A 12,517-nucleotide genomic window follows, 5' to 3' on the forward strand; every position below is an offset into this window, starting at 1 on the left:
ATCAGTCATGTGTTTCTCGCTGCCACTTGAATGTTTAATGTTGGTTCATGATGAGATATAGCCTGTCGTTGTACATTGATAAACATTGGTGAAAATTCACTACTTTTTTTCGGGCATAATTTATCAGATTCTAACATTTGAGTTTTTTTTTTTTTAAGGAAAAACTGGAACAGTGATCAATCAGTGTTAGATCTCATTTTTTGCTGTATATTTTGTACTTTTTAAACCAGTCACTTTATAATGAATATACGTTGTCATATTTTACAGGAGCATGTCTTCAAAACGAAAGAACACCCCAACAAAGCTGCCAAAAGACGACGTCGTAAGCGAGCGACCAATCAGTGAGTGTGACAGTAACCAAGACAGTGACGGAGAATTAGACCCCGCCCATTTACAAATTGTCACAAAATCGGATAGCGAATCTCAGGACTCGGACAGCTGTGGATTAGACAGACCTCCCAGCAAAAAACAACGAATTCTCCAAAGAGTACGACAAGGGTCAGACTCAGACAACGAGCTTAATTTCTCAACACATTTCAATAACAATAATAACCATATCACAACAAAGTCCACGTTTGGACTGCAGAGAAAGTCTATGGACAGTGTTCTTCGACGATTGAGCTCAAAGTCTGACAGTGAGCTTGAGAATAACAATATGGCTGACAAACCGGCCAATTCTGATGTGCGTGTGAAAGAAAGTATTCAGATGCTACTTAGCGATGGTAGCCTGACTGACAAGGAGCGAAGGCTCAGTGACATGATTGCTCAACTGCAGGACCTAAAGGAAGACATCAGCAAACAGAATAAAGTGGTAAGTGATAAGTATATGTAAAGTGAAAGTAGGTTAAGTTACTTGGATATCAAATGGCATGCAATTACATTATGTTGTTTTAAACATTCTGTTACTTCTATAAATTGTCAACTAAATCAGCACAGTAGAGACACAGTCAGTAGATCACAACTCACCAAGATTAAGCACTTTGTTTTTGAACCAGTTTCCTCTCTAACTCCATTGGTGTTAGTATGGTTTGACAAACAAATTGGATACCAAGTTATTTTAACTTTTCATAATCACCATTTGAAGTCAAATAAATGATCAGGAGTATAAGATCTATATTTATAGAAATTCATGAACCAGTAAGTCTGAAGTTTCTAACTTACACACACTATGAGAATGTGATACCCTTTCTACTATTTTTCACCTACACTGTGATAGAAGCCAAATGCAAGGAGTAAATTGTCTCAATTATACCTCAAGTTCATGCCACAGTTTATTGAAATGAATTACAAAATACAGCTGCACTGGCAAACAGCCAGTCTTCCATCAAAGTTTTGGTGTTGCTAGGTCAAAGGTCAGTGTATTTCTGGTAGGAACTATGCCAAACCCCCCTTGTCTCATTCATAACTGTAATTCCTGCCAATGGGATAAAGAAGCTTCTGTGCGAAATGTCCGTGAAATCATCTCCGTGTTTTAATTACAGCAATAATGGGATAGAAATAGGTGTAAAATTGTTAAATTGATGGAAAAATTGTCTGAATATGTCAGTAATGATATTTGTGAATGGTTGTTATGGAGAAATTCAAGATTCTGTAGTTGTTGTGACAGTGCTAAGTTGTTTACACACCAGCAGCAAAGACTCAAGATATCATTGAGTGGCACTGGAAAATTTCGGAGAACTTTAGGTAAAACTTCTGACAATACGATGAGCCGAAACATGACTCAGAAATATGTGGGGTGTAAAAACCAAGAAAATTTCAGCGTTCTGGCTATCTTTTAACAAGGCATTTGTTTAGATAAAGAATTGTTGTGCTGTGTAATGAGTAGAAGAAATTGGTAAGACCAAGAAAATATAGTTATGGGGCGACAATTTACACCTTTATGCTTATTGGTACATGCTGACATAAAGCTGTAAGTGTTCCTGCAAGTGAATATACAGCCATTTATCCAGGAGGTTAATATGAAGTCCTGCTCCATCAAAGACTGAAGGAGAATGTTATTTTGTATATACAGTCGGCTTTCTGAGAAGAAAGCATAGCTGATAGATGCCGTTTTCTATTAGCCTTTGCTCGGCAGTTTTGTTTTCAGTTAGGGAGCAAATAGGTTTCCTTTGTGGTACAGACAGTATACTCTAGGATTTATTGTTATCTCGAATTGAGGTGCATAACAGACTTTTGTCCAATAAGATTTTATCACATAAAACATTTTTTTTTTTTTTTTTTGGATGAAAAACAGAAATAACATGAAATATGATTTGGTTATCAAAGAAAACAGAAGTGCATACAGGAGATTTTATGACGTAATATTGTGTTTGTTTAAAGGAGCAAGGAAACTTGACAAGGGGAGGGGTTAAATAGGCCACTAGATACTCTTACATTTGCCAAAATTGAATTACTTCATGAAAAGAAGCGGAAGTATTTTTCAATTGAAGAATGTTGAAAAGAACAATTTATGTTGATTTAGATAAATAAATAATAGATTTTAATTTGGATATCATGAACTATTTATTGTGCTTTTTGCTTGACTTCCTACTTCTAACTGGTCTTGAAAGATGAGAGATAAGAAAAAGGGGCAGAATTCACCGCCTGGCTCTGAGGGCTATATGGTAGTGACACGGGTTTGGCAATGCATTATTTGAAATCTGTCAGTGTTTAGCATGATAAGTCTACTAAAATTCTGGTCGCCTTTTAACAGAAGAGACAACTTGTATCTGTCCTTTCACTATCATAGACAGTAATTTGTGTCGGAATAGTGTCCCCTATAACATTCACATCAAATTACGTACCCTACTCCAATAAAATCTACTCCAAATGCATGCGCGACAATATATACGGATAAAGCTTGACATTTCTTTCTAAATACAAATGGCGATTGGAGCGTTTTTTGTAGCAAAGTGGTTTTTCCTCCGTCGCCATTGTCATCCAAAGCATACTAAAAGCTGTTAGATACTTAGAAAAAGAAAGTGCTCTTTTATCCATTTCCTATCTCGTGTTTTTATTTCAAATGTGATTCTGTGAGCCAGCGATCACTCCAACCCAACAATGGGAAGGTAAATGTAACACTAATGAGACGAATTGGACGTAATTGTCTCACAAAACCTCACAAACCATCCACCATCACTGCCTTATTGCCAACAATTTGGTGTGGGTTAGCCTGCAGTCAATAAGCTAGGCACAAACTGTTAGAAAATGCAATCACCAGCTAAACTCGTGGCTTTATTGTGTTTTTAAATGGGAACAAGATGACAGTGTATGGTTTTTATGACCAGTAAATCTGGACAAGTTTCAGGCAAATAAAGTCCCACACTTAATCTAATCTAGTGTTTTAGTTAAGGTGTGTGTATCCTTGTCGTCAGACGGTCAGAATTCCAACCTATTAGAGAAACATAAAGGATGTTGGACAGCCCCTTACTTTGGTCAAAGGTACACCCTCCTCATCGACACACTCATCACTGCCATTTCCCTCATCGACATACTCCTCATCGACAAACTCCTTGTGGGTTTTTTATTTAGGGGTCTGCTCAAGAGGAATCAAATATCATACAGTTGTTTCAATTTGTACCTAGGAAGGCATGTTCAACATTTGAGGAGCATTCTAAGATAAAGAAAAGAATGAAAAGAAAAGGCTGATAAATGAAAATGATTGTGTATACACATTGACAAGAGGATTAAGATATTTTCTTTATCGAGAATAAGGAGAACGTCTTTTTTATTGTCATTTTTGTCTTTTATAGAATGATGGATCAGCTGAAACATCCGAGTCCAAACTAACAGGTAAGTCAACATAAACCCTCCAAATATATCATATAGATGTACAAATATCAAACATTAATTATCTGGGATCATTATCTATTACAGGATCAATTATAAATAGTAGCTAGCTGTATTTTCTGCAAGACGTTTCTCAGTAATAACGTCTCGAAAAAATCCTTCCTCCTATGAGATATTCTGTTCCTCATTTCTCACATTCAAGAAATTCTATTTCTCTTTTCTCACCCCAGATATTTAGTATCTCATCTCACATGAGACAGCTGCATGAGACATTCTGTTTCTGATTTCTTTGATAAAGTATTCCACTTCTTTATGCACTGTCCCATTACTAACGATTTCTCCATGGAGAAATTTATTTCGGTATCGTCTTGACAAGATGTGATGGAATCTGTGACAATACAAAACAACTAGGTTTAAATTTACTGGTCTGTTAGCTCTTAGATCAGACTCTATAAATTAATAGATTCTCAGTGGAAAGGGGCCAGCCAGAGAATCCGGAAGATGGTACGGGGCTTGGGAGTATGTATAGTTATAATGTAACATGACCAAACACCTCCTGCCGTTTCGCCTAGTACGGGTTCATTCAGGGCAGTTTAATGAAAATTGGTGTTTTTAATGAAGTTGCACATCAAAGCTTTCATGACTATGTTTTGTGTGAAAGAAACACTTACTTATTGGTTGAGTAGAGAAATGAATTAAAACCGTAACTATTTGGTACTTGGGTTGACTTTCCTATAGCATGATCGGTACTCTAGAACATGTTCTTATTAATCTGCTAAATCAGAACTTTTGTGACAAATTTCTTGTGAACAAGTAGTCAGCAAGGGTAACAGATATGGATCTTAAATTTAAGTGTTTAATACAGATAATACCTGATAAATTACTAATATGCCCATTAGTATTTCTTAAACAGTACTGGGTATTCTGTTCTTGGAAAATTTACCAAAATTTTATTTAAGGGCATTGAGAGATATTTCTTGAGGGAGGGGTATATTTGGTAGAATCTATCTTTAGAAAAAAAATGATCACTACAATATTTGTGACTAGTTTCATTCATTACCAATGTGTTCTTGCAAAATGAAATTACTAGGGTGAATGTTCTGTTTCTAAACTGGACTTTGCCATCACTACATAAATTAGCTGATGAGGTTCCTGAAGTAGCCAAGGTGTTGATCAAATGTATAATAGCAAACATCCCTTAGAACAGCTTTGACCCCCTGTGGCCCCAGCCCTGCCCCATAAGCCCTTATAATTATCCCAACTACAAAGACTGCTTACTCCTTGGAAAAATAATCACACAATTTGGAAACCAAGTCCAAATGCAGAAAAACACCATTATAAGTGTGATGGGGGATTCCTGTACCGACTTTGAAGTAGGAACCCCAATGTGTTTTCCAATGGGGTGTTGGAAGCCTGTGGTCCCATTGGGGCCCTGATAAAACAGAAATTGGATGATAAGGATAATGTTTATGTACCAGTCTTTGTTGACAAAGTCTCCAGGGTTCACAGTGTCCAGCTGGGCCAGAAATCTGGAAAACAAAAAAAATGGGGTCAGGTGTAATTACAATTTATGTTGAAACATGTGCTACTCTGTAGACCAGGGGCTGTGAGGGGCTACGAACAATGACCATTGTATACTGGGTCTACATGTTAGAGGAGGGGGAGGGGGGAGGGGAGGGGGGGGGGTTACAGTAACTTAGAATATTAAGTTTAAAGTCACAGATTAAGATAAAAATAAGATGTAAATTAATATAAATGTACATATTAAATATAAACTTAACATAAAAATATTCAGTATGTAAAAGTTAATAGAAATAAGAATTCAATGTTTAAATTACAAAGGAATGCCATACAGGTCAATGGTTCATGGCGACTTTTGAGGAGGAGTGAGGTTGGTTTGGGGGTGGGGGTGGGGTACAAGGTGAACCCAGAAGTTGGATATTAGTTTCAGGGATGGGGGGTTGGGTGGGGGTGAACCCTTAAGATGGGATATTAGTTGAGATCCGTGGGGATGTTGGTAACAATGGTTCTAGGGTAAGGAGAAGAGGACAGAGTGGTCCCCTGGGGAATTGACAAGGGTATGTTCTCAAGAGAAATGCCATTAGCAGTGAACCATGACTGGAGGGTAATGAGGGTCAGGGGTCTGGCATTCCTCAGGTTCCCTAGCCCAAACACCCCACTTAATGACTCCACAATACAACTTGAAAGCTGGCCTGCTAAAGAAAAGTTAATTATTTCACTTAAAACACTTACATAGTGTAGAGAGATCAGAGCCGTCCCATACAATAGAGGGAGTATATGGTGAGGACAGGGCCTCCGACACTGCTGAGAGCTGTCCACATGGTTTCTGTTAGATCAGTAATTCCCCCTGTTTCTGCTCTATTAGTCAAACAATAGCCTCTGTCAGGCTTAAATTGTTTCAGCATTTCCTGAATCTCAAACATTCCCTAACAGTTCCCAGACTTTGTTTTCTGTCTGTTTCCTCCTACATCTGACAGTCTCGCACCCATCACAAGCAGTTTGTGTAGATGGAGGCTAAAGTGTTTCCAATACAACTGTTCCACTGCATCAGTGCCTTGAAACTCGGACATCAGTTAGCAGTCTTCGGGATATTAATGTCCCAGGAAGTATTTTGTCGTAATTGCCAGGTGGAATATAAAATAAGCATTAATGGTTATTTGTATGGACATTTTAAAAGGAATCTTGCTTGAAAAGGTTTTCATTATTGGCATATTAGTCCCGACCAGCTGAGAAAAACATCAGTCAAGTTCTGATCTGTATTTGTCAACAAACTCTTCCCAAATGTTGCTGTGATGTTTGTGTAAACAATCTTTTATATTAGAATTTCAATTACTTTATATCATCAGTGTTTTTTGGAGTCTGTATTGTTTTTCATTTTCATGTGATTAACGATACAATGTAATCAATCAAAAATTTTAATAGAAACCATTCAGTCATTAAAAAAATCAAATTAATGGAAAGCTAGCTATTCCTGATATAAGTCAGCTTTCAAGGTTTGATGTCTTCATCAAAACATTAGAAAGGATAAAACAATGTTTTGAGATGCTTCAGGTTTCCATAGAGATGTAACTGGTCTTAGGACGTTCAGTATATAGGTCTACCATAACTATTGTTTCTGGGTACTTTACACACAAGTACATAGCACCAATAACAAGGTCCATTGTGCCGCTGCCCTATGTTTGAAGTTAAATTAAGACAAAGGACCTTAAGTACAAGTAGAGTTAACTGACTGTTCCCCAGGGAAAGCCTGCCGTCGTCCAATTCTTGTTATGTCTTACCATGTGTTTTCTAGTAGTTCTATAGAGTACTGAGAGAGAAATCTAGTAATTAATAGGGCAGTCTTATACCCACTACCAGTAACAATAATAAACATTGTTTGCGATTGAAATTAAACTAAGATTACAATAAGGTTCACATTTTCAAAGCAAACTAAAAGTTTTTAAAAGAAATACAAAAGTTTCCATAAATAAAGCTTTCAAAGCTTTAAGATTAAGTTTATTAAATATAATTGGTCATGTTTTAATAGGAAGAGTTTTAAGGAGTCATAGCGTGGATGACTTAGTGTTTTTATTTCTGAAGATAGTATAGGCTTCATATTGTTATAACCCATCATATTCAAAGTGAAAGTGTCTTATCATACTTTCTCACTTTACTTAAGAAAACAACATTTTTATTTAAAAAGTCAGGAAATCTATTAACTCTCTGATGACATCATCTAATATAAAATACCTCAAATTCTCAAGAGTTTTTCTGTCTCATTCCCAAGCTTATGTCGCAAAGGAAAGTATGTAATCTCTTGGTTTTAATTGTTCTATGTAAAAACAATACATTGCATTGTTAACGTGTGACAAATCGTCTGGTATTTCCACACATGTATTGAGAGCTTCCTCTAGTTTTCCTGATACACTAGAAATCGGAAACATCACAATTAAAGAGTAAGGCACTTACAAGCTACAGTCATGTGCATATGCTTATATTTTTTTAATACAATAGGATAAAAAATTTCCTCCTTGTCTATTGCTAGTTTTCATATTGTGTGTCCATTTATGGTGGGTTTGTTATATAATCATATCAAAAATTCATAGCCTTGTATTCTAGTTATATCACTTTGATTTTTTTCAAATTTACGAGGACAAGATCAGAGGGAAACAGATTGCAATTTTCTAAGCTTGCGTTAAAATCGTCCATCGTTTCTCCTGTAATTATCTTGGCCATTAAACAGTTAATAGGGTGCATTTCAAGCAAAAAATGACATCACAACTAAAACATTTGACAGTGCGCTATTGTTACAGGCTATATTAAGTTTGCTGCAGGACAATTGAGAATCTTGACAATAAACTCACAAATTCGGGTGATTGTACCCCCTTATTCCTCTGTGGTTACGCAGGGCCATTGTTTGTTCCGGATGGATATATCACGGGTCAATCTCGTACAAGTGTCATTGTATATACCTTTTACTTCAAAAGCATGTGCCTGTGTGCATCCATTGTTACCTTTACGATCCACAGACTGAGGTCAGAGGTCAAGTGGAGTGGCCGGGTACAACAAAACATTCATACACTATTGTTAAATCCCCAATAAAGAAAAACAACACGCCTTTCTTTCAGAAAATCTTTTTTTCCCTTTTTTGTTTAAAGATTTTATCTGGTGATAAAATAAGAAGAAATGTATTTGAATGGTTGTAATGTTTTAAAAACCGATTGTATTCCTATCAATGATGTAATAAAAACCCCAACATTTGAACATGTTTTAGCCATTGACGTCGCGGGATTATTTTATATTTACACCTGGTTTGGTGGCCGCGTGATATTTATTAATATTGTGAATGACACACTCACAGACTTTGTAGTGTTCACACACACATCCCAGGAAAGGTTGCTTTTTATCGTAGATAATTGCAATTAATTCTTCAGAGAAATAGTGTATAAACAAACTGGATCACTTTCCCTTTCTGTAAAAGTTCAAACAGAACTGTGTAAATTTACCTGTGACAAGTTAATTGTATTAAGTGATTGGGTACACAGGTAAGAATAGGATGGGACTGCAGCTATTGTGGCTAGCGTACTGTGCTCGATGGACCGTGTCAGATCCTGTATATTGAGGTGACACTGATTGTCCAGGCCTTTTAAACACAATAGTCACCCTTCGCTGGACAATCACTGTTTCAGTTTGTGTACACAAACATATTGTTGTCTTGAAAAAACAAGCCACTCAATATAACACTCTCATGCTTTTCTTCTTCCTGCTGAAGTGTCCCCCTTCACCCATCAGAGCCTATTGTTCTCAGGAGGTCAGGGGTCGGACAGGCAACCAATCCCGACCAGTGTGTTTGAGGTTAGAGGTCAGTACATGATCAGAGTGTGTCAGTCAGTGGCTAGATGCCCAGGGAGTCAGACTGGTGTGTATAGAGTACTAGTTGCGAAAACTATTTAGGGAATTTGGTTCTTTCTACCCCAGCACTGACTGTGGAACCATGACACTTATAGGTAATATGTCACCTCTTTATTATGTAATCTCTTGCATTTTTAATCAATTATATTCCCAGGCAATGTTTCTGAAGGATTTATTTCCTAAGCTGTATATATGTATTATACACAACAGGTTGTTTCTCTGTAGAAACATTTATCTCATTCTGTATTACTAGTTGATAATATCAAGTGATTAACAGAGAAGGGAAGGATGTTGATTGTTAAAGGCTAATACAAGTCAATGGTGTGGTTGGAATTCATAAATTATCAGTATTTCAAAGAAAATTGGGAATATGAAGAACTTTAATATAGAAATTATATGGGAAGTAGATACAGCTGGCAATAATTTCCTCATATATATATATATATATTTTTTTAATTTTTTTTTTAAAATTTTCTTATCTTTTGTGTTGTTTAAAGATAACAAATAATTGTAAAAGGAATTATGTTGGGGAGAATATTTCTAAATATAACATTTAGTCACTGTCACTCCAGCTTTATTTTCTGTTATGCTAAATCAGGAAGTGTCAACAGGCTAAAGTGTATGATTATGATAACATATGACACAAGTAACCAGTTCTATAAAATGGTATATTTTAGTGGTGCTTGAATTTTCCATACTGTTTCTTTGGCATGTGCTTTCATTGAAAAAATTTACTCAAGGAATACCCCTAAGTATTATAAATACCAGCCAACTGTTGATAATGTATCAGTTTTGTGTACCTTTAGATTTGTTAATTAATAGTACCTATGAAGTTGGCTAAAATACTACCCACAAAAATGAATGAATTTACGGTACTAGTTTCACTTTTGAGATATTGGTTCCTTTATTCCAGCTAGTGCTGATTGTTTAAGTAACCATACTGTTGGCATTGTATGTACCAAAATACTATAGATTTATAGACCAAGAAATAGATTTATTAACTCTTTAGGGAGTTTGGTTCATCAACCCTTTAGGGAATTGGGTTTCTCCTGTGTACCAGTACTAGTTTTAGTTACTCTTTAGGAAGTCGGGTGCATTGTAAAATACCTTGGTACTAGATTCAGTTACCCTTTAGGGAGCCAGGTCCATCGTAAAATACCTTGGTACTAGATTCAGTTACCCTTTAGGGAGCCAGGTCCATCGTAAAATACCCCAGTATTAATTTTAGTTACTCTTTAGGAAGTCAGGTCCATCATGATATACCTGGGTACTAGATTCAGTTACCCTTTAGGGAGCCAGGTTCATCGTAAAATACCTCGATACTAGATTCAGTTACCCTTTAGGAAGTCAGGTCCATCGTAAAATACCTTGGTACTAGATTCATTTACCCTTTAGGGAGCCAGGTCCATCGTAATATACCCCAGTATTAATTTTAGTTACTCTTTAGGAAGTCAGGTCCATCGTAAAATACCTCGGTACTAGATTCAGTTACCCTTTAGGGAGTTTGGCTTGTCCTACATATACAAGACATCTAGTTTTCAGTAATTATTTAGGGACTGTAGTTGAGTTGGTTCGTCTTAATGGTTTGTGCTAATAATTGTCTTGTACTAGTTACGTTGCTGTACTTGCCTGTTGAGGCGTGAGAAATACGTCTTCCATGTGAGGAATGTCTCCTACATATTGGTGGATCTGAAAAAGGGCTTATAACGTTGTATTTTCTATACTCACCATTAAGATAACAACTTTATCTGGCAGCACATACTTGGGTGCTTCAAAGACCAACCAGAACACAAATAACATAACCTCTATCTGCATTTATGTGCCAATCAGCCAATGAACTTGTACCGCACTACAATACGAGAGGCAGTCAGTGCAAACATTTGATTTTCTCATCACCGAGGCTCAGAACAGTTTCCTTTCCACTTAACATGGCTGATAACGTTTCACTTCGAAAGCCTGTGTTATTTCTTTGTTTTCAGTTTGCTTTCTGCCAAAAAAGTTTACATATTAATTTCATATTTCTGTTCTTTCCACTTGTTTTCACACATACAAACCTATAGTTGTCAAAACGTCTGCGGAATAGTTTTGCCTGTTATTCTTCTATTTACTGTTCCATAATTGATAATTTTCTCCTTGAGAGAATGCATGTTTACAACAATTGATGAGTGCTGTAGACCTGTATGCACTGTATGATGGACAGATACTATCTGTCAGCTTTCAACACGGAGATAATAATGCAGGCTTTAAATTTTTGACACATCCAGAAAAAAATTCATTTGGAAGCTAAACAATAAAAACAAATAATGATAAAAAAGAGACAAACAAAATCAGAATTGGAAGAATTTAGGGCAAGACAATGTGAAATGTTATTCCAAATCTTCATTTGATAATCTAGGTAACTGTGATGGGTAGAATTACTTAATAACAATTGGTTTCTGAGCCTTAATTGACAGCCTGTAGTTGGTGTAAACAGTAAAACTAGTATTTTCAGTAGTAATGATTTAATAATTCTGTTCGAGAAAAAACAAATATGTAATCTTCCCTTGTATCATTAAATAATTGTATTATGTTTGACATACAGCTGGAGGTTTCTAATTATAGAACTGAAGCTATTTAAGTTCACAAATCTGTTTCCAGTCAATTAATGTAATCAAATTGTGAGTGCTTTTCTCTTAATTGTTTAATTTGACATGAGGGTGAATTGAAGGAAACTTAATTTATATATTAATGTGTCTTTTGTTTCCTCAGTAACTGAAATTGACAGCATCATGGATATATTATAATTTTTTTTGTGGCGTTTGCCTGTTTCTAATTAAAAAAGAGTTCCTAATAGTTAGACTTTCCTTGATGAACAGAATGGTTGAAATAAATATTTTGATGATTATACTCGTTAAACAAAGATTTCCAGAAAATTCTCTATTGTAAAATGAATTTTTGAGAAGAATATTCATAAAAGTGCGGAAAATAAAAGCAGAAAAGAGAAAAGACATAGACTTTGGTGTGTGAAAACAGCTGTGAGCCGTCTTGTGTCTACCTTCTGGGGGGTTCCAATGTACAAGTTGTACTCATAAGAAAATGTATATCAAAACTTAACGCCCCTACACATTATTTTGCCAACTGTCCGTTTGTGGATATGAAGCGTTGACTTTTATCTGTAAAACAGAAAAAGCCAGCATAAACATGAAGAGTCTTGATAAGGCTCTAAAGCCAAAATTACAAAAAACTGTTTTTACAGTGTTATTTTCTGACATTGCTTTTTTCTCTCTCATTTCTCATTTGTTCAAAGGTGGCTATTTCATATACAAAAAATTTATTCTTTCATGTTCCAAGCTTCACC

The 12,517-nt window shown here is 35.9% G+C and overlaps 1 protein-coding gene across 4 annotated transcripts in view; it reads left to right on the forward strand.

Moving 5' to 3' along the window:
- LOC132558037 (transcription factor SOX-13-like) overlaps positions 1–12,517 on the forward strand; it is an 85,962-nt gene that overhangs the window by 62,648 nt on the left and 10,797 nt on the right. For 3 of the 4 annotated variants that reach the window (XM_060222561.1, XM_060222559.1, XM_060222560.1), the window contains exons 2-3: positions 268–811; positions 3,732–3,771. In XM_060222561.1, the coding sequence (XP_060078544.1) occupies positions 272–811; positions 3,732–3,771 (580 nt within the window). In that variant the 5' untranslated portion in view covers positions 268–271. Of the gene's footprint in view, positions 1–56; positions 89–267; positions 812–3,731; positions 3,772–12,517 lie in introns of those variants that run through there. The other variant, XM_060222562.1, reaches the window with a different exon arrangement.

Source organism: Ylistrum balloti, unplaced genomic scaffold (genome assembly GCF_031769215.1).
Source record: "Ylistrum balloti isolate Yb309-2 unplaced genomic scaffold, AGI_CSIRO_Ybal_v1 Utg370746, whole genome shotgun sequence".
Classification (NCBI taxonomy): domain Eukaryota; kingdom Metazoa; phylum Mollusca; class Bivalvia; order Pectinida; family Pectinidae; genus Ylistrum; species Ylistrum balloti.